This window comes from Penicillium alfredii (assembly GCF_028826965.1).
Source record: "Penicillium alfredii strain IBT 34128 chromosome Unknown utg000007l_segment0_segment0, whole genome shotgun sequence".
Classification (NCBI taxonomy): domain Eukaryota; kingdom Fungi; phylum Ascomycota; class Eurotiomycetes; order Eurotiales; family Aspergillaceae; genus Penicillium; species Penicillium alfredii.
The window spans coordinates 2,099,557-2,120,231 of NW_026622704.1; the positions used below are offsets into that span (position 1 = coordinate 2,099,557).

Sequence of the window (20,675 nt, forward strand, 5' to 3'; positions counted from 1 at the left end):
TAACCACTCATCCCATTCCACCCTAGCAACGCCGTTCACGCAGAGTACAGCGCAGGTCCCGGGATAACATACTCAGCGCAATCGTCGCTGGAATTATCACCGTCCACCGGTTGCCAGCAGCAATCAGCTCATCCGTCGCCCATTCACCGGGCACACTGGACCCATCGACGAGCCCTCTTTCCTCGATCTTGAAGAATCCCAGTGTGCATTTATCGACCATGCTGCAGTCGCCGTTGCACGGGCCAGGTACGTGATGACGGGTCCGTGGTGCGCGTCTGGCCATGGCGTCCATTGCAGCTCGATGTCGGTGCCGGCGGTTACGGGTGCGGTCAGTGCGGCATTGCTGCCGTCGCGGTGGCAGATGATGTTGGGGTCTGCGTATTCGGTGCCGTCGGCTAGGATGCTGGACACATAGCCGTGGCCTGCCACGAGGGAGGCCGAGGCTAGGAGGGTTGGAATTGTGAACTTGGAAAATGCCATTGTGACAATAAAATTTCAATCAATAAATTTAATGTTAGGGCTAATGTTGAAATAAGAAGAGCGGTTCATGGTTTGTTGACTGCCTTTTATATCTGGTGCGTTCTCTATGAAGCATCACTAAGACATCCCTCTCTCTCTCTGTGCCAGAGCCAAAAACATCTGATCTGACCCAGAAGCGGGTTTGTCGTCCGCACCAACTGCTGATGTCCCTGTACTAGCAGTCATAAGCAACGCATTGTCATCCACTAGACTCGGGTGCCTCCTCAACGCCGCGACACGGCGCGCAATCGACAGCGAGACAAGCCCGCAAAGCCGGTTCAGCTCTAAGCGTCCGAGGTCACGGGTGACACTGGCGAATCGCGCCGGCGATACGGGTGTGCTTCGAGGTTAGTCAGTAGCAGATCAATGATATCTAGGGTCTCGCAGTCAACGGCGCGCTGCAGGGGAATATCCGGCGGAAGAGCATCACTTCCATTCTGGCAGATGTAGTCAATGGGAAACACAGGGGCCGGGCCTGTGCTGAAGAAATAGCGTAGAGTGTTTACGGCGCAGGCGTCGATCGTCAGACTCAGGTATGTCCAGCTGTGGCCGTTACATCCGTGTAAACCTGGCCCGCCTAGTAATTGACAGAGCCATTGAAAGCACCCCGGGCAGTCGTCGCGCATTGCACTTGACAGTGCATCGAGCCCTTGATCGGGCGGGCCATTTATCGGGGCACTCGAGTCGAGCCCGATGACTTTCTGTGCGGCTGCACGGTCAGCATGGTAGGAGATGGATGCTTGGAGGTAGCTTCTAGGAGAGTCTCGTTGCATGTAGTGGTTGACTGTTCCGTTCCAAGTAATACCAGTTAGAGACAGGCTCCTGATACTGCACACTGCTTCATGTGTTAGCCTAGGCTCGCCTTTGAGGAGATTGGTTGCATTGGCCATTGGGGTAGATGAAAAGGTGAATTGGCGACTGCTAGCAAGATGTGTTGACCAGGCGATCAGGTCGAGGGCATCAAGCCCATTTTAATAGATGGCACCGAGTCATGTCTTTCATTCGTTTTCCAACGGGCCCGCATTGAGCAGAAATGAAAAAAAAGACCATGTTGATGCGAGTCTCGCTTCTTTGATTCCGGTGCTCTCCATTGTTGAATTGGTTTCAGTCGTCGAGTACAAAGACTGGTTTCAGATCGCTGAAGATCAGAGAAAGAACAGGCACAATGGCTTTGTGAGGAAATGCATAACTTGGGGTTTGCCTTTGATCTTTCGGCACATGGTCAAGTGTCAACACCATGGCAGTCTTCGCGAAGCGCATTTTCACTTCTCAGTCAACCACCCCCAAATTCACAAGATCTAGCAAGACCAGCTCTTCACTAGGTATACGCCCAAACACCACATAAAAGTCTATGGTCCAAGGGGTCGAGAGTGCTTATCCACAACTCAATGGGCAAAAACTACCGGTTTACACAAATCATACTCAGAGAATAAGAGCCACAGGCATAGTCATCCCATGAGAATGGATTAGACAGGTCTCAGCGGATATCACAAAGAACCCAGTAAAGATATTTCAACTGTTTTTTTTTTCATTGTGTAGGGACCGGAAGCTCCGACACCAGCGTTCCTCGGGTACGTCCGGAAAATGCGAGTTCGACTTGACCGGCGAACAGTCACAGCCGCGGTTGACAGGTGTAAGGATGGATCCTCCTCCGGCATCAGCACGCGGAGGCATCCCCGTGTCGGCTCGCAGAAGGGATCAAGCCCATGCCATAAAATCCCCCTCAACAGTTGGTTTTGCATGCATCAACCAATCGCGCCGCACCCCGAGCCTCGAATCATTCCATGGTCACCCGATTTACAGAGCCTTCTTCTTGTCGCCCTTGGAGACGTCCACGACCTTCAGAGCTGTTGGAGGAAAGAGTTGTCAGTATAACGGATCCCAAGTCCTCGACTGCACCCATCGCTGATTATCTCGTGGTTCCGAGATTCATCGTATCGCCATCCAACATCACAGCAAGGAAAATCGATCACGGGTTCGACGCACCAGGGGGCAGGCTCTGCTTGAGCTTGTCGGCCTTGTCGGAGTCCTTCAGGACGAGGGAGTAGAGGCTGCGGTTGCAGCGGACCTTGAACTTGATCTGCTGGCTCTTGCGGTTGCGCTTGATGCGGGCAGCTGGAAACGTAAATCACACGGTCAGTACCCATCAGCCACGCTCGGAAGCTTCCCCAGCACCCCAGCACCACATTTCCCCTCATGGCACCCCGAGATAAGACGTACATGAGGCATCCTTGCGGCGGCAGATCTCAATGAACTGCTTGATATCGGAGACTTCGCGAGGCATGATGACGGTGATGTGGTAAAGCAAGGTGGAAGATAAGAAACGCGCTGACGACACCCGTAGACTACTTCGGTGAATGATGTGTGCGGATCGGGAGCTCTAGGGCTTTGGGCCGAGGAAGCCCTGCTTAGTCATGATTCGGCGCTGTGGATGTGGCGGGTGCTATGGCGGGGCAAAGTGGTTGACGGTGGCTGGTGTTTCCGTTCGCTCATCCAGATCCTCGGGGATGCTGAATGGCAAGTAGTCCATCGTCACTGGCTTGCGCTCAACCTGTGACCTCCCTCTGCGCTCATTGTACCCTGGCCATCCCCGTGTAGATTGCATACTCCCATGTCGCGAGTGCAGTCTCGCGGGCCTGGCAAGCGAAGCATCAGTGCTAGGCTCGGCGGCCTCCAGATCGATGCTGTGAACTGATGGAGCCTTGTCGGTGACTTGCACATGGATTCGATATCGTCTCCAGAAGTTTAGACTAGGAGGACATTAACCCTGCATTCCTCATGGACCTGGAAGGAATGACGCCCTACCCGTGGATCAGGGCACCTCCCACGGCCACAATGAAGGTGATGGATGTCAGAGCCAGCAGTGCCTCGTCGGTGGAAGACATCTTTTGGGTATATATATATATACCGAAAGCTGTCGGTGATGGTCTACAGCAGGAAGTGGAGGTTGGTATAGATATACGATGCACGATGTAAAAACGAATGGATGCTTGAAACAAAACGAGGCGGAAGGACAGTGCGAAAATGCAAAGACCTTTCTGCCCACGCATTCAGCTTTCCTACAAGCAAAAGCTGCGAGCTGCGACAGCATGGCAGGTGCAATCCATCCAGTTGCGGGATCGTAGACTGTCGAGTGGCGGTGGCGGTGTGAGCTTATCGTACAGTCCACGTACTTCGCATGGTCCTTCATCCTCACTTCGATGGTTACATTGCCCCAGCTTCAAGTTATTCTTATACTTTTCCCAGCTAAACAGTCCTTGAATTAATTACTTTTCAATATGCCAACCCAGTTGGATCGAGCGCTGAATTCCAAGGTACCCAATACACTCATTTATGATCCGAGCCATGCTAATGTTCTATAGAATTTGTTCCTCGGTAAAGATCCCAATAGAAAAGGCCACACATGGAATAGACCAGCACCTATCTAACCGATCGCTCAGGATTTGCGGGAATGGTCACGGCGGTGGCTGCCTGGTCAATCTGGGGCAGCGATGTATTCCCGGCTGAGCCAGATCCAACTGGAGGTGTGTTTCCATGCAAGCTTCATCCGAGTATGCGCTAAAGACGACTAGATCCGGAGAAATGGACAGCGGATGAAATGAAACGATGGCTTCGTGTGGTGAGCTTGGGATTGATTCTCTGCCTTGCCGCTTTCCAACTGACCAACACCAATTTCAGAGAGGGCTGTTGCCGGGTGAGAGCGCGACGCGCGAGGAGCTGCTCGAGAGAGTCAAGGCGAATCTGCGCGTGTCACGCACGGCAAATCCATCAACCGCCCAATAGTGAAAGCCGATTATGTACGTCTTTTGTGTATGTCCCAGCTCTTCGGCGTTCTCATCTCGAATGTGGTGGGCATAGCCGCAGTACTTTCTTGGTTCTGTTGCGCTGGGTTCTCGGGTTTCGGGGGTATTGTCGTATCAAGTGTCATCCACGTCGTTCGCACGCCATTAGAGGCTCTAGCGTCGCTTCCAATATTCAACTGCCTCGGTTTTTAGGCGACACTCATACCACCAGTCGAAAGTTCTGGCTCTGGATAAGCCAGTCGCGTCGTTTCCCTCGGTCCGCAGATGGATTGGGCACCAGCACAAATGTTTCGCTGAATCCTCGCTGCGGTTGATCGCGAGACTCTCCGTATCGCACATGCCCACTGACAATGACAAGCACCGACATGTCCTTAACTCCCATCTGTGCGGAAGGCTTCACGCCGGTGGCCGTGGTCGTAGGGTACGCTCGATTGACGACTTGGCAATCGAACGACTGCACTTCATAGTGGGCGGGAGGCATCTGGTTCACAAATATGTCCTGAACCGCAGCGCCATCCGCGACAGTGTTTCCATTGAATAGAATCGTAGAGGGCGTGGGCAAGTAGAACGAGCCGATGGCGTCGCGGTTGGATTGCAGAGCCGGGTAGAAGGACTGCACGAACTCGGTGGAAGCTGTAGTCGAAGAGGTGCTGTATCAGTATACGTCGTAGAATTTCCAGACTGGGAGAAACTGTGCAACAGACCATCAGTAGACACTTTGGTCAGGGTGTCGTCGTTGGTGGCGGCCATTGTAGACGACTCGGGATGAGGTCGGCGAGGACGGATTTGCGTGGTAATCTGTGTGAAGCCAAAAACAGGGAAAGAATAAAGCCAAAAATGGCCAAAGTGAGAACAAGTCCTCGAATATATACACGCGTGGGTAAGTGCTTGAGGCAGAAGATGCGAACGCGAAGGGGAAAAAATGCCCGGAGCTTGGACCATCCGGGGATCGATCGGGATACACCCTCCTCCACTCTCTCTTCCCTCCAGATTCTCGCTCAATGGCTTCAACAAGGACGCCTTTTCGTGCCCTGTCGAGGGCTTCCCAGTTTTTGGGCTCGAGACGACCATGGACGTGCGCATCCTGCAAAAATGGGCGAACAACCCCCCGACGCGGGTTTGCGACGGCGCCGGAACAGCCTCAGAAGCCTTACTATGTGACAACACCGATTTTCTACGTCAACGCCGGTGAGTTCGTCTGGCTTTTTATTCTCTCAACTGTATTCTGACCATTTTTGTTTGTTAGCACCCCATGTTGGCCATCTGTATACCATGGTCATCACCGATATCCTCAAAAGATGGCAGGTCCTACTCGGGAACACGAATGCTCAGCTGTTGACTGGAACCGATGAACATGGAATGAAGGTACCGAGAATAAATGAGGACTCGTGGGGTTTGGGTTGACACTCGACAGATTCAGCAAGCTGCCATCCAGGCGGGGATGGACACCCAAGCGTTTTGCGATATGAACTGCCGGACCTTCGAGGTGCGTATGCCGTCGCATGTTCCTTCACTCAGTGTGCACCTTCTTCTAAAGACATATAAATATAGGCTCTAGCCAAGGCAGCGAACCTTGACAACGATCACTTCATCCGAACCACCGACCCGACACATCGAGACGCCGTTCAATATTTCTGGGTAGGCAACTATGATTCCACTGCTGGCCCTGATGGTCGGAAGATAGCTAATTGCAAGTAGGATATGTTGAAACACCGAGGTTATATCTATGCCTCCAAGCATGAGGGCTGGTACTCGGTGAGCGACGAAACGTTCTACCCGCAATCGCAAGTGCAAAGCTCATTGGATCCATCCACGGGGAGGAAACGAATGGTGACTAAAGTTCTGGCTCGCTGCACATTTCGAATGCTTACCTTGGTCAGGTTTCGGTTGAAACAGGCAAAGAAGTGGAATGGTCTTCAGAGACCAACTATCACTTCCGTCTCTCGGCCTTCAAGGACCGGCTCCTTGAACTGTACAAACGACAAGAACAGTTCATGACGCCCCAAACATACACGAACTCTGTCATCAACTTTGTATCGTCGGGCCTGCAGGACCTCTCTATTTCCAGGCCAGTAGAACGATTGACCTGGGGCATCCCAGTCCCCGGTGACGACACGCAAACCATCTACGTGTGGTTGGATGCGCTAGTCAATTACTTGACCAAGGCGGGATATCCTTTCCCTCCCGGGCAAGAAAACGCCTCCATCTGGCCTGCCAATGTCCATGTAGTTGGAAAGGATATCGCGCGGTAAGTCCACGAATTCACCCGAACAGACAAGTCTGGAACTAATTGCTCGTTAGTTTCCATTGCGTTTATTGGCCTGCATTTCTCATGGCCCTTGATCTGCCCTTGCCCCGGAAGGTCCTTGTACACGGACACTGGACGATGAATCGCGAAAAGATGTCCAAATCCACCGGGAACGTGGTGAACCCGTTTTTCGCCATTGACCGCTTCGGGGTAGACACCATGCGATTCTTCCTAGCCTACCGCGGTGGTCTCTCGGACGATGCCGATTTTGACAACGCGTTCATCATCCGCGATTATAAGAAAATGTTACAAGGGGGCATGGGTAATCTCGCAAACCGCACCATCGGTTGTGCCCGTGGGAAGTTACGCTCGCACATCATAGACGCTGCATCGGGCCAACTCCCGCCTGCAACACCCGAGGATCTGGATCATCAATCCATGCTGGAACACACACCATCCAAGGTTGCCGAGCACATGGACGGCCTGAACCCACGAGCCGCGCTGCAGGAGACTATGAGCATAATTGAGAAGGTAAACAGCAGAAAGCCCCCCGCGTTTCATTGAATTGGTCCTAATTTGTATTCCCTTCAGACCAACAAATACTTCCATGCGGCGGAACCATGGAAAGGCCCGGAACCCCAAAGGGTTCTCTACAATGTCGCAGAATCGCTTCGGATCTCCGGCATTCTGCTTCAACCCTTCATGCCTTCCAAGGCAGACGAACTCTTGACTCTTCTCCGCGTAGACACGGACGCCTCCAAGCGGGCATTCTCGGCGGCGGTCTATGGCAAGGACCCAGACTACGGGGAGGGCATGAAGAGGGGCATTCTTTTCCCTCCGTTGCTTGCTGAGGAATAAATTGTAGGGTCCGCCGACCTTTCGATTTGATAACAAGAATGCTCCACGGGCCAATCATGGCTGGCCGAGAGCTCCGGTCTGAATAACGATTTGCATCGAGTTGCACCAGAGGTTTTCCCGGGTCCTCCACATCGCCAACGCTGAGTTGCCAGGTTTTCGAGCCTATCCAATTCGCGATGTCATCGTGACTCCACCATTGGCACCCGCAAGGTTATCGGGAAACAAATGGACCAGAACCGTGGGTGCCACCGGCCTAACCCTATCGCTCGTCGGGGACGGAAAAGTCCTTCGTTTCCCGTCGGAAAACCTTAGGCCGTCTGTATATCAAAACATTGTCTCATTATTTGTATAGTACTCGATTCTGAACATTTGAGAACTCGGCTGTGTCTGATGTTTTCTTATCGCTCTATTTTTGTTGGATTCTATACCACACCGACATCCGCGTAACGCCTCTATCTATCCCCAAAACATTTTGCTATTCTGGGAATCTTGTCTTTTTTTATACTTCTGTTCTTGCCACTTTCTTTGAGCAACATCTCTTCTTTCTTCAGGCGCTTTCCACCATGGGGAGCATCACGCCTTCCGTTTCCGACCCGAAGCAGGTCTTTAAAACGCCATGGATCGAGACTCCACTAGTCGAGTCTGCCTGCCTCTCCCGGGCAGCTGGATGTAGGATCTTCCTGAAGCTGGAGAACGTCCAGCCCAGCGGCTCCTTCAAATCGCGGGCTATGGGCAACCAGATCCTGTCGCATCTACGCAACCCAGCATACGCCAACCGCCCAGTCCATTTCTACGCTTCGTCCGGTGGCAACGCCGGGCTGGCGGCCGTATGCGCCGCCCGGAGCCTGGGCTACCCATGCACCGTGGTGGTGCCGGTGTCCACCAAGCCGTTGATGCTGGAGAAACTGCGGGCGGCTGGGGCCGCGGACGTGGTTCGCCACGGCGAGACGTTCTCCGAGGCTGGCGAGTACATGCGGGAAGTCATCATGAAGAATGGCAGCCCCGGTGAGGAGGACGTGGCCAAGATCGCGCTGCATCCGTTCGACAATCAGCCCATCTGGGAAGGTAATAGCACAATCGTCGACGAGCTGGAGAAGCAACTTCCGCGCGCTGCCAGCGTTGAGGAGGACGAGGTTTACCGAGGGCGGGCGCTTCCTCTGGACGCAGTGCTCTGCAGTGTTGGAGGTGGTGGGCTTCTTAATGGTCTCGTCATGGGCCTTGAGAAGCGAAGGTGTCAGAAGCAGAAAGACTATACCAGCGTTAACCACTCCTCCTCTTCCTCCTCCTCCCAGCCCAGTCCAATTCACCTTCTCGCCATCGAAACGGCTGGTACCGATTCTTTGGCCGCCGCTGTCGCCAAAAACTCTCTCGTCTCCCTCCCCAGGATCACCTCCCAAGCCACCTCGCTCGGTGCCATCCGCGTATCTGAGACCACCTTCCAGTATGCCGTCGCACCTCCGCCGGGAATCAAGGTACACAGCACCGTCCTCTCAGATGCAGACGCAGCTCGAGGGGTTCTCCGCCTCGCCGATGACGAGCGGCTCCTGGTCGAGCTGGCATGCGGCGTCTGCGTGGAGGCGGCCATTGGCGACGCATCTACAGCAACTTCTGTATCGGGGGCGGCCGGCACCGGAGGCCAAAGCACCAAGAAGCGGAAAAGGGGCTCTGGCAGCCCCTCGGTCTCGCACCGCGATGAAGGGTACGGCGATGACCGGTTGTCTTCGACGGAAAACGAGACGGACCAAGAACATGACCCAGATACCGGCGATGCCGTGTCATCTGCGGTTCCCCGGTTCCAGTCCAAACTCAAGCAACTCGTCCCGGACCTCAACCCACAGAGTAGAGTTGTGATCATCGTCTGTGGTGGGAGCAATGTGACCATCGATATGGCGGGCGAGTGGCGCAAGATGCTGCAAGAGGGGTGGGTTTGACCCCTCATGGTAGTGAGGATCTGATCTTGTTTTCTTCGCATTTATATACCTGGACTTGCTTTTTTGAATATTGGTTAGCACTACATGGCTTGCTTACGGGATGTATGTAGGCAATCTCGGGCTTGGTAGTTCACATATACACTGCATGTTGATTCGAGACTTAATTGAATTGAAAAGATTCCCAGCATAACAAGCGGTACCAAGCACCAGATTCCTTCCCATTCCATTCGGACATAAACATCTCAAGCTTTCCACTTCATACTGCCACCTGATCGAGCATGCGAATCCGATAATCCCAATAGTTCTTCCGAATAGGATCATACTTCTCCTTGAGAAGAGTAAACATATCAACAGCCCGCGGCCGCCTCTCCCCACCGGCACTCTTCGCATAAACATCCGCCAACCACTCAACGGCATGCGAGCTCTTAACAGCCCCATCATCACCCACAAACATTCCCACAAACCCCTCCCACTCCTCCAAATCCCTCGCAGCAGCATGCAACACCCCACGTGCATACCACCACGGACTCCGATTCTCCGGCGCGCGCAGAATCTGCTCCTGCGCATACTTCAGCTCCGCATCAACAAGCTCCTCATCAACAACAGGCAGCCGCCCCTTGTCGGCTGTCGAGGTCGTCATGTCGCCGGCATTGGCGAGTCCCGCGTCGGGCTCGGCGGCGTCGCGGGGCCCGAAGCGGAGCATGTACCGGTGGTTCCAGGCGGAGTTGTTGCGCACGTCGGCTTTGAGGAGTGTGTGGGTGTCGTCGAGTTCTTGGGGTAGGTCCCAGAGTTGGAAGTGGCGCACGAGCCAGTGTCGGTAGGTCCAGACGTGGTAGTTCTTAGAGTCTTGGGCGAACATCTCCATTAGGAAGTCTAGTTCTTTGGGTGGGAGCGTGGGGAAGTGTGTTCGGGAAGACATTAGGACTTGGCGGTGGTGCCTGTTATATATATGAGCTTTGTGTTTCTCTCACCACTGCTTGTTTCACTGTTTCTTGTGTGTGGCTAGCTGGGTAGGACGTACCAGATCTGGTAGTTTTTCAGGTATTTCAAAGATACTCCGTTCAACCAGTTTAGCTCGTCGATTAGATCCTTGTCCAGGGCGAAGAGGATCTTTGCACGGTAGATCCTGGGGATAATGTTAGTATATCATTCACATGAAATGTATCCCAAAACTCAAAAAAAAAAAAAAAAAAAAAAAGGATATACATGTATAGAACAATATATCAACATACCATACAGTATAATGCGCCGGGTTCATCGAGATCACATCCTCAGTCAGCTTCAGCGCCCGCTCCGACATCTCATTCGCGGCCATCACAGCTCGCAGATACGAGGTTGCCTCGAGATACTCGGGCGGGTAGGCGATCGTGGCCAGCGGCATAGCGCCAGAGTCCGAGCCATCGTCCAGGGGAATCGGAGTGACAGACGCCCACTCGGGGTCATTGGCATAGCTGTGCTCTTCTTCCATTTTGAGGGACAGTGTGCTGAGAGGACTATGGGAAATGCGGTTGAGAGCAAAGTGATGGGAATCAGCGGGAAGATATAAGCCGGCTCGAGCAGACCCAAGAGCAAGACTGCAACGCAGCGGATCTTTCAGGCTTTAAAAACAAGACAGCCGACTCAAATCTGGCGAGACAATCGCGAGGATCAAAGCAATACGCGCAGTGCTTGGGGTGGAAGTCGATGAAAAGGCGAGGTGGGGCTGACCCACCCAAAGAAACAGAACAATATCAACGCTCCCATTCTTCTTCCCTATTCTTCCTAGTTTTCCATATTCATAATCATATTTTGGCTTAGATTCATTCTACTGGTAGTTCCAAAGTCTCTTGCGTTCCTCCACCCACCACCTCCCCACTTTCTCCGCATCAGCCACCCAGTCCGCGGCTTTGTCTCCATGTTCGCGCCGCACGCGGTGAATGACCTCCACGACGGACCAGCCACGCAGAGGACTCACTTCGTGCGGGTCCATGTCGAGATTCGAGAATACAAACTCAAAGTCCGATTTAAGCGGCAGGATCAGCCGATAGGGAACTGCCGCAGATCCAACGCTGAGCATCGTGCCGCCGGCATTGATGACGCCGAAATTCCACGCTTGTCGGCCTTGGTGGGTGGCTTGGTACGGGCGAATCAATGATTGGCCCTCGTATTCATTCAGCAGGTCAATCACGACGTCTGTGTCTGCTTGGTTCAGGGATTGGGTCGTCGCCAGCAGATCGAGGATGGTCGGCAGGACTGACATCGAGGTTGCGTTGGCATTCACCTGGATGCGAGGCAGTAATGGATGCCGGAAGACCAGTGGCACGCGGAAGTTGCTGATGTGTCCGTTCTCGTAGGTCCCGGATACCGGGGCATCTTCGTGGAATGCCTGGCCGCTAGATTGGAGGTCAGCTTGTCATAGATGGTAGTTCCTGGATTGGTGTGCCATACTGGTCTCCCACAAACACCACCAATGTTTCATTGGCAATTCCGACCTCATCTAGCACCCCCAGCATATCTCCTAGCCATGAGTCCACATAGCGGACCGTGTTGAGATAGCGGTTCATGTCCTCGTGTTTCGTCCGGACACCGTCATCGGCAAAGTATTGCTCATCGGGAAAATCTGAGGGTGTTTTCCAGGGATGGTGGGTGGTGCTGGTGAAATGCGACAAGAAGAGCCTTTCGTTGTCTCTCACTGTGTTGTTGACCACGTCCCGCAGATATGGATACACCTCACGCTCGGCATACCTGGATTGTGGTTAGCATTTTGCATTAAAGCCCGTCGTAGAGTCCCAAGGCAAGGGCGGGAACTTGACGAACCCAAAGTAATTAATCTCCTTCATGTCATCGTGGTGGTATTTGGCCTCGTTCTGGCCAATATCCTCGCGATATATGGCCTTCTTGAAGCCCATCATCTCATTGAGAATGTTCTGGTGGTCATACATCCCCGTGGCAGTCTGCAAGAACACAGAATTCCACTTGCGATTGTGAATGGGTTCGTTGTCCTTACCAGATCCAGAGGCACCTGCATCTGTCGAGTTCTCTTTGAGCCGGTTTAAAAGATCGAGGATCTGCATAAAACACGGCTGGTAGATCTCAGTTTCCACTTCCTTCAAGAAGTTGACGGGAAGTGGTCCCACGCCACAATGGTTCATGACAACACTTTTGAACGACAGGCTGCTGCCAGTGAGGACGCCATTGACGTTGATACCGCCCATCCCGGGCTCTGCAGTATCTTGCCATGTCTTATTCGTTGAGGGGTTCTCGCTCTGCGAAAACCCGCCGGACTCGCCGGTCAGTTTCTCCGCAATGGGTGTCAGGCGAGATAGCCTATCGTTGACCTCTTGCAGGGCCTTTATTTCTTGATTGCGGTATGAAGAAAGGATATCCCGATGCAAGTGCGAGCCGTATTTGAAGGGGAAGATTTCTTTGCGGGCACTCTCCATCATCACAAGCACGACATGGTTGATCGGCACCGGGTGATCCTTGAGAGCCCGGGTCAATGGCTCCAACACTTTGTGGTCGAGATTGGTGATCCGCAGGGGGTCGTCCACGGGATTGTAGAAGTGCTTCGAAGTGCCGTTCTTGGGATCTTCGTGCTCTCCAGGTTGAGCGTCCCCTCCCGAGTTAGGGCTTGGATCAGTCCAGCGATGGAAACCGGGTGGCAAATTCCCAAATGCCCAAGAAGGACGAGTTGTTTTGTCCGCATATACAAGCCCCATGCCAGGTGCCCAGCCCTTGAAATGGCCATTTGACCCCTCCCAATTCTCCTCTCCCAACCCATCCTGTAATGGAAACACGTGATCTCCAGGCTGGTGTGTGATAGCTGGTTTTGGCCGCAAGGCCTGAAAGAAAGTGAACGGCAGAGACCCAGACATATGGGTATATGGAACCTGGGGCCTAAGCAGGTACAGCCCCAGGGTACCAAGCATGGCGCACACCGTCCAAAATCGAATGAGGCCCCTTTTGCGCGGTGGCTGCTCCACAGTTGTGATCGGTAATTCCTCGTCTGAATTATTGGTGGCAGCTAGACTGAACAACGCAGAGATCCAGTTGTTGATCCACACAGAAAGTCCCGGTGTGACGAGCCATGATATGATAGCGAGGACTACTGCTGCCCCCAGAAATGAGCCCAGCCCACTGAAAATCAACTTCCTCCCTTCTCGGTCATTTCCAACGCTGGCGGCGGCATCCCAGCGGACCTCGCTGCCAGCTATCAGGTAAAAGGCGGTTTGGGATGCGGAGAGAACGAAGGTCAAGTACCTATGATACCATCAGCTGACTTGGTTTCAAACCCAGCATTCAACCAACTGACGTTATGAGCACTGTCACTGCTGTTCCCAGAACAGACGGTACTCCAGTTGTTTTATGCAACAATGCCCATGCCCCTACAATAAGGAGCGCCTCTTGGAGGAAGAACGTGGGGAAATATGCGACAAAGGAAGTTGGAGGGATTGAGATCGCATGCTGGAAGAGATGGAGTCCTTTCGAAAACAGCACTGATACAGCCAGAACTGAGAGAACGAGGGGCCGTAGAAATGATGGCCGGGAGATGATCATGATGGGCAGTAGAGCTCGAAGGTCTTATGGGCGCACATGGCGCGGTAGAGTTCTCCAACTCTGGGTCTGGACTAACAGCAAGGAAAAAAAGAGTCAATAGCTAGAGAGAAGAGAATTATCGAAAGTATGGTCTTACTATCTTCTGTGGTGGATGTCCAGCTATCGGATGCCGGCTCCAAGAGCTATGAGGAAGGAACAAAGCATCATGCAGGCTGCAGTGAATTGGTATGGCTGTCTAACAGATGGAACAGTAGCCAGGTAAGGTGACCCTACGTTTTTCTGACATGGTCCTTTCATCCTGTCGAGCAAAGGAGATTCTCATCCCTTCGATCCCGAGCCTGGACAGGGAGGCTATGTGGAGTCGTGATTCAGCTCCATGTGCAATGTTGCACAATACTTCAAGCAACTAATAAAGATATCATCTTCCGAGGTGGTTAATAGATTGATTTAGATGTAGTTGCAGACATAATGCTGCACATCACACCAGTAATGACAGCAGTAAGAAGCATGAGGTCCCATCTATCACCCTTCCTTCTTGGGGTGGTCCACATACCAAGCCCTGTCTCTCGCATTTGAATCTGATCAGTACCTTGCCTCAAGTCAAAGTATTCCTGTAACTGAAAACTTAGAATATTGTCCTATGGACACTATCTAAAGGACTTATGAATATCTATGCTGGAAGGCCAAGACACAGTGATTCCAGAAATAAACTCCCGACACCCTCCAACTGGACTAAACAAATAGCACTGCATCACATTGTGCCACATACACATGGTGGAACTGGGTTGTCCTTGGAGCCATGCAACAACATACCTTCCGAAGTCGAGATCACCCCTTTGATCATTCAATTATTCCAAGAGTACCTCGTTCTCTTTGCGATTGATGCTTATCAGTGCACTAAGTAAATTGTTACAATACTACTGATATTTAGTATAATTTACTAGAAATAGTTAATTGGTTATTCTTGTATAATATTCCATTCAAATAGGGCGACAAAAGATGAAAAAAAAAAAAAAAAAAAACGGAAAGGGGGAACAAGGATAGAGGAAAGTTTACTTAAAAAGGGGCTCTGGTGCTCCCTTGCTGCCTAGATGAGTTAGAAGAAAGATGTGAGCTCAGATCTCATTGAGATATACTTGATAGTGTTGAAAAATGCAAGGTCTCTGGCAAAGAAGTTCTAGAAGACTAATCGAGACTGCTATTTAGGTAAAAAGCATCTAGTCCGCGGGATGAACTATGTCAAGTCGGGTACTAGAAGTTGATTTCAATCTGATTAAAAAAAATACGCTTTGCTTTATGCTGCGCTTATAACAATAGACTTGGTCTATGTTTCACAACAAGGCGAATAGCAAACTAACGCCGCCAAGTTCTCGAGCCATCCAATGTCGTTCATTTGCCAAGTGTTGGCTTTGGGGGCTAATGAATATTCTAAACCCCAGAGTACATCATTGCCATGTTAAGCAAATAAGATCTCGAAGGGCTCAATTTGCCGGCTGTCATCCGGATAGTCCACTCGTGGTTTTCATATCTGAATGTCCTATCAACTCCGTAAATTTAAATTTATATTGGCCATCTGCACCCGTCTCCACCACTCTTTGAACCTCATGGCCAATATAGAATGAATGAATGACCAGGACCGATTTCTTGAGTCATGCAAGTGTCAAATAGCATACCCCACTGCTAGCGTATGCCACCTGGGGGCCAGTTAGCCTTGCTCTCACCGAGTTGAGTCCTATACCCGAGGCGGTTTATGTTCTTCCTCTCGTATTCTCGTATATTCTCACTATTATTTTTTTTCTTTTGTTCTCCCCTCAACACTGATATATGCCCAGAAAGACGAATCTTTATCATGCGCGCTTTTCATTACATTGTCCTGTTGGCAGTAGCGCTCCCTAACAATGTATGTTTCCTCGACCAGGATTTTCTTTATTTTAAATTTCAGTACATTTCTGACCTCAAAGTCCCTGGATTAGTAGGTTTCTGCGGAGGTTTTTTGCCGCACCGATTCCGAAGAGCCTGCTCAGATCAAATACGTCAAAGCGGGCAATACATACCTCCACAAGCTGGACGCGGATGGGGCTTCAGCGCCGGTGAATGATGCTGGCCGCTGTGCTCAAGTCGCTTGCTCTTATAATACGGCTATATTGTGGTGTAATGACGTGAGCCTTTCATCCCTCTCTATCTGCCTGTCTGTCTGTATAGATGGTTTGTGGGGTACATAGCTGACACGGGGGTTTATTGATATAGTCCAAAGAATATAAAGAACTGCCCAACTACGGCGTCATTGCTGACTCGGCCCAAACCATCTTGGACGAATGTGCAAAGGACGGGGAACACACAATTGCGGGCACGGAGACTCACGGCGATGGATGGTCTGGCAGAATTATGCACACACCTTGCTAGAGTGAACGGTGCACATCACTATATGATACTTGGGATTGAGAATTGTGGGTCTTCACAATTACAGCTATAGCTGTACCAGGTAGAATCTCAATTCCTTGGGTTCTCGTTCATCTATCGGTATGTAGATATATCTGTGTATTCTCGTCCATCTCCTGGTAGCATACACGGCCTCAATATTCCTCCCAATCAACCCGAACCAAAGGTTTCTCCACCATTCTCAAGATAGGCAATCTCCTCAGGAGTCGACTTCCGGCCCAGCGCTTGGTTGCGGTGCGGATACCGTCCAAACCGCTCGATGATGACCTTGTGTCTTTTTTCAAAGTCAAAAGTATTGGTCAAGAATGCCCGGAGTGCCTCTTGCTGACTAGATAAAACGTCATGGCATTTCCTTTCATCCTCCGAAAGACCTGGGACATCCCGAGCAATAAACTCTTCCATATCTCGGGTGGTGATTTCATACCCTTCAACCGCTTTCTCGTGGACCCTCAAGCTTTCAGAGTGCATGAGAGGCATGTGGAACCAAACCCGATACGCCAAGCGGTACCGCACAGACGGACATTGGGTCGGGATGCCCGTGTCGATGGCACGCAAAGCAATTTCCTCGGCCAGGGGATCAAACCGCGTAAAGACTAGCTTGGCCTCGTCTCCGCGGTAGCAATTGCGGGGGATCTGATCCAGGAGGAGAATCAAGCTCAGCCACGCAAGGGGAGTATCTGGGTTGGCCGCGTTGAGGATGTCGGTAGCAGAAGCTCCAGATTCAATGATGGCTTCTAACGCGGAACGGAATTGCGCCCTAATTTCGAGACCCATGAGTCTTGTCGCTTGGAAATTTACAAATTTGCATAGCTGTAAACTTACACGCAGGCCCGATCGAAATCGGCATCGCGCATGAACCAACGCTGCATGTCGCTCTGGCCCGGTAGCACTCGCGACGCGTCGCCGTCGAGATGGTCAAACCAGAAGCTGCGGACATCGTCGAGCAGAGCTGGGGTCAGAGACTGACTGAGCAAAGAGGACGCGCTGGCCATGGTTGTGGGTGTCGAACGAAATGCACGCAGAGCACCCGGTATGCGGAGATGCTGGTGCGGAGGCTTTTGTATTGTGTGGGCTCGAGAGCGATTGGAGACAACCCGACTGGTCTGCGATATGGGCTTCCACGCTGATAGTGCTGGCAGGGTCAGTCTACTAGTGCTTGTCTGGATGTATGTCAGCTATTTGTTTTTATTGGATGAGCAAAAGTGCCAAACCTTGGTCGTGCGAACGAGATAAGCCATGGTCGTTGGGGAAAAGACGGATGCCATGGCGATGTTCCATGGAGTTGATATCGAGATGTTAGTCAGCTATGGACCCCCCCCCCCCCCCCCGTGCTCACCAACATCGACATCGAGATAGTTTTTCGAGGAAGTGAGGAATTAAGCGTGAACATAGGGAAAAGGAACGTCGATCTCAATCTGAGCCCTCAACGTCAAGCCTTGACCCACCAGGCCAAGGTACCCCGATAAGCCAGTCTCCCCGCACGCCCCTCGTCTCCCGCATCTCTCATGGCGTTGCTGGGTGGTTCTAACAGTTTCCTCTGGTGGGTGTCTATCCACGATGCGACGAGTCAAGAAATCCCGCAACGGTTGTGCGAGATGCAAGAGCAAACGGGTGGGTCTTCCCAAGCTGCCAGGATCCTCCTGCCTGTCACTGACATCCGGCGTCTAGGTCAAATGTGGCGAGGAAAAACCGCACTGTACCCGCTGTACTCGTCTGGGGGTGCGATGTCCCGGGTATGTTCAGTCGTTGCGCTGGGTCACCAAGTATGAACAGTCCAGCTCCGCCGCATCGATTCCAGATGCTACAGCACCGAGTCCTGCTGCTTCTTCTGTCCATGCGCCACAATCAAAATCGGGTGATCGGGCTTTGCCGCCGGCCGATAACGCTGATGCAGGCCCGTCGCATGACGCAAACACGCCAGCGTTCGGTTTTGATGAGTCGAACGCTCTCTGTGACAATCTGTGGCATCTCCCGGGCCATGGTTCCCTGCCCGAACTGACCGACCTATGCCCACCGCCCTCAGTGCCGGCGCCATCATCATCCTTTGTACAGCCCGGGGGCTCGGTCTACGATTTTGGAACGTCAGGGGACACAGCCGCAGATCTCTCGCGTATCCTATCTCTCATCGGGCCAGCTCCGAACGAACAGGAAATCGGTGGCGTATACCGAAACTTCTCGCCCTCGGCCATTGTGCGCAGCTATCCTCCCACCGCACCGCCTCCACCGCGCGATTTTATGTCTATCTCACGCCCACTGAATAACCCATCATGGACGCTGATCGAGTACTACTTCAAGGAAGTGGCAGCTTTGTTCTCAAGCTACGATAGTCAAATGAACCCGTTCCGCACCACAGTCTCCCGGCTATGGGGATCTTCGTTGGCAATGTGCCGGACAATGCAAAGTATGGCAGCCGCCACGCTGGTCAACGACTTCCCGCAGTTCGGTCCGATGGGCCGCAAGATGCGTAACGAGGCCGTCGACATCATCACACGCGACGCGGTAATGGATGACAAGGCGCTGCTGGCGCTGCTCATGCTCGGGCAGACAGCGAGCTGGCACGACCCAACGGACCTGGGCATTTCATTCTTCAATCTGCTCCGCAGACAGCTCAACTCAATCGGCTCGTCCAACAGCCCAGCGTTTGGCTCCATACCTAAAGATTGCGGTAACAACTACCGCTTCTTTGAAGAGGCGCTTATCTACTGGGAGATGCTGCTCTCTTTCGTCGCAGACAATGACTCCATGGTGCTATCGGACCACTCCCGCGCCGCGTCCTCGGGCGAGTCCCTCGTCCTGCAGCGCGTGCCGCACCCTTGGACCGGGATCGCGCGCGATACCCAATTCACCGTCCACGAGGTAGGACGGCTCGTGCGGCGTGAACGCAAACGTATCCGCTCCCGCCAATTCACCTCGCAGGCAGACATCTCCCGTGCCCAGATGGCCGTCGAGAAGGCTCGCGAGCTAGAAGACCGCCTTCTCGGCCTTGCCCATCCGTCTGAAGCCGAGATCGTCAGCCCCGGCGACGACGACACCCCGGTCTGGCACCTGCTCACTATGGCCGAGGTCTACCGGTGCACGGGGCTGATGCAGCTTTACCGTGTGTTTCCAGACTTGCTACGCAGTCGCCTTCCTGGCCCCGATGTCACCCCTCAATGCCCTGGCAGCATGGCGTCATCATCTACTGACCCGTTCTTCCCCATTGATCTGGACAGTATGGACTTGTCTGCCGGGTTCTGCGATAATAATCCAGACGATGGCACACATCCCAATCCAAACTCCAATCTCTCGCCATCCTCAATCCCTTCCCCGGGTAATATCTATACTGGCCATTTTTCACCTGAGAATCCTCAGAATCCTCAGGGTTCTGCCCAAGAATCGGCAAACCCCTCCACCTCCTCTCCATCAAACCCCTATCCCGACTCCTTCTACGACAACTGGCTCGCCGAGTTCGCCATCACAACCCTCTCGCGCCTCAAAACCATCCCCATTGAATCCCGCACCCGCTGCCTCCAGCCCTTCCTGCTCGTCGCCTCCTGCAGCGAACTGCGACTCCCACATAACCCATCGTCAACACAGACACAACAGCATGCTTCCGACGACAACCACAAAAATGACAATATTCATTCCAATACCAACAATGATAATGATAATGAGACCCACGACAATCACCTGAACCCCAATCCCAATCCCAATAGTGATACCACCAACAACAAAAACAACAGCAATAGCAGCAGCAACAGCAATAATCCCTCTAGTTCAAACCCCTCAATCTCCATGGAAGCCATCGAGGTCCTGCGTGCGCGCCGGTTCATCCTCGGCCGCCTCACCTCCTTCCTGCACGTGCTTCCCCCGAAGCCGATCAATGTGTGCCTGCGCCTCGTGCGCGAGGTGTGGCGCCGCATGGATGCGGGCGAGGCGGATGGGTATTGGATTGACGTGATGATTGAGAAGGGGTGGGAAACGACCATGGGATGATACCTGCGACATAAAGATTGTATAAATGGACTTTGAATTTTACTTTTCTTCCCCCTGGAAGCTGCAAACTACGTAGAAGGTTGGGGATATACTTCTTTCTAGAAGGCAGGTTGGCGTTGTACATGTGCCATACCCCTTCGCTTTACAATGTTGGCAACCATGAGACTGGTTCGGTTCTATTCTATCCAGATGGAAATTGGTACTATGCTATGTCTAGCGACGAGACGATTGCAGAGATTCAAAGCTGCGCCATCGACGGATGATTCATGCCCCAAGGAACCCGAAAGAAATCAACATAGAGAAATGAGTCATAACCAAGGAAGATGCGATGCAAAGGACGAACTCGATATAAAAGGGGCAAAAAAA

At 52.4% G+C, this 20,675-nt stretch overlaps 12 protein-coding genes across 12 annotated transcripts; 4 read left to right on the plus strand and 8 right to left on the minus strand.

Moving 5' to 3' along the window:
* Positions 1–123: 123 nt before the first annotated feature.
* Positions 124–480, minus strand: NUU61_005443 (Glycoside hydrolase family 61; the record flags this gene model as incomplete). Its single annotated transcript, XM_056656025.1, has 1 exon — positions 124–480. The coding sequence occupies one exon, from the start codon at positions 478–480 to the stop codon at positions 124–126; it is 357 nt and encodes a 118-aa protein (XP_056511638.1).
* Positions 481–803: 323 nt separating this feature from the next.
* Positions 804–1,409, minus strand: NUU61_005444 (uncharacterized protein; the record flags this gene model as incomplete). The annotated part of the gene is made up of 1 exon (XM_056656026.1): positions 804–1,409. The coding sequence occupies one exon, from the start codon at positions 1,407–1,409 to the stop codon at positions 804–806; it is 606 nt and encodes a 201-aa protein (XP_056511639.1).
* Positions 1,410–2,316: 907 nt separating this feature from the next.
* On the minus strand, positions 2,317–2,803 carry NUU61_005445 (60S ribosomal protein eL38; the record flags this gene model as incomplete). Its single annotated transcript, XM_056656027.1, has 3 exons — positions 2,317–2,366; positions 2,506–2,634; positions 2,740–2,803. The coding sequence occupies 3 exons, from the start codon at positions 2,801–2,803 to the stop codon at positions 2,317–2,319; spliced, it is 243 nt and encodes an 80-aa protein (XP_056511640.1).
* A 159-nt stretch (positions 2,804–2,962) lies between these two features.
* On the minus strand, positions 2,963–3,404 carry NUU61_005446 (uncharacterized protein; the record flags this gene model as incomplete). Its single annotated transcript, XM_056656028.1, has 2 exons — positions 2,963–3,269; positions 3,325–3,404. The coding sequence occupies 2 exons, from the start codon at positions 3,402–3,404 to the stop codon at positions 2,963–2,965; spliced, it is 387 nt and encodes a 128-aa protein (XP_056511641.1).
* A 393-nt stretch (positions 3,405–3,797) lies between these two features.
* Positions 3,798–4,302, plus strand: NUU61_005447 (Ish1 domain-containing protein; the record flags this gene model as incomplete). The annotated part of the gene is made up of 5 exons (XM_056656029.1): positions 3,798–3,833; positions 3,882–3,894; positions 3,960–4,043; positions 4,092–4,138; positions 4,198–4,302. 5 exons carry the CDS (start codon positions 3,798–3,800, stop codon positions 4,300–4,302), a joined length of 285 nt encoding a protein of 94 aa, XP_056511642.1.
* A 219-nt stretch (positions 4,303–4,521) lies between these two features.
* Positions 4,522–5,072, minus strand: NUU61_005448 (putative nuclear transport factor 2 domain protein; the record flags this gene model as incomplete). The annotated part of the gene is made up of 2 exons (XM_056656030.1): positions 4,522–4,955; positions 5,027–5,072. 2 exons carry the CDS (start codon positions 5,070–5,072, stop codon positions 4,522–4,524), a joined length of 480 nt encoding a protein of 159 aa, XP_056511643.1.
* A 251-nt stretch (positions 5,073–5,323) lies between these two features.
* Positions 5,324–7,428, plus strand: NUU61_005449 (methionine--tRNA ligase MSM1; the record flags this gene model as incomplete). The annotated part of the gene is made up of 8 exons (XM_056656031.1): positions 5,324–5,510; positions 5,569–5,687; positions 5,737–5,808; positions 5,874–5,960; positions 6,021–6,152; positions 6,203–6,570; positions 6,624–7,101; positions 7,162–7,428. The coding sequence occupies 8 exons, from the start codon at positions 5,324–5,326 to the stop codon at positions 7,426–7,428; spliced, it is 1,710 nt and encodes a 569-aa protein (XP_056511644.1).
* A 563-nt stretch (positions 7,429–7,991) lies between these two features.
* NUU61_005450 (putative L-serine dehydratase) lies at positions 7,992–9,359 on the plus strand (the record flags this gene model as incomplete). The annotated part of the gene is made up of 1 exon (XM_056656032.1): positions 7,992–9,359. The coding sequence occupies one exon, from the start codon at positions 7,992–7,994 to the stop codon at positions 9,357–9,359; it is 1,368 nt and encodes a 455-aa protein (XP_056511645.1).
* Positions 9,360–9,615: 256 nt separating this feature from the next.
* Positions 9,616–10,827, minus strand: ramB (bifunctional protein farnesyltransferase/protein geranylgeranyltransferase; the record flags this gene model as incomplete). The annotated part of the gene is made up of 3 exons (XM_056656033.1): positions 9,616–10,297; positions 10,381–10,485; positions 10,592–10,827. The coding sequence occupies 3 exons, from the start codon at positions 10,825–10,827 to the stop codon at positions 9,616–9,618; spliced, it is 1,023 nt and encodes a 340-aa protein (XP_056511646.1).
* Positions 10,828–11,163: 336 nt separating this feature from the next.
* NUU61_005452 (uncharacterized protein) lies at positions 11,164–13,895 on the minus strand (the record flags this gene model as incomplete). The annotated part of the gene is made up of 4 exons (XM_056656034.1): positions 11,164–11,731; positions 11,787–12,083; positions 12,156–13,598; positions 13,651–13,895. The coding sequence occupies 4 exons, from the start codon at positions 13,893–13,895 to the stop codon at positions 11,164–11,166; spliced, it is 2,553 nt and encodes an 850-aa protein (XP_056511647.1).
* Positions 13,896–16,484: 2,589 nt separating this feature from the next.
* NUU61_005453 (DUF924 family protein) lies at positions 16,485–17,599 on the minus strand (the record flags this gene model as incomplete). Its single annotated transcript, XM_056656035.1, has 3 exons — positions 16,485–17,091; positions 17,157–17,494; positions 17,546–17,599. The coding sequence occupies 3 exons, from the start codon at positions 17,597–17,599 to the stop codon at positions 16,485–16,487; spliced, it is 999 nt and encodes a 332-aa protein (XP_056511648.1).
* Positions 17,600–17,891: 292 nt separating this feature from the next.
* NUU61_005454 (Zn(II)2Cys6 transcription factor) lies at positions 17,892–20,309 on the plus strand (the record flags this gene model as incomplete). Its single annotated transcript, XM_056656036.1, has 2 exons — positions 17,892–17,945; positions 18,003–20,309. The coding sequence occupies 2 exons, from the start codon at positions 17,892–17,894 to the stop codon at positions 20,307–20,309; spliced, it is 2,361 nt and encodes a 786-aa protein (XP_056511649.1).
* Positions 20,310–20,675: the final 366 nt, after the last annotated feature.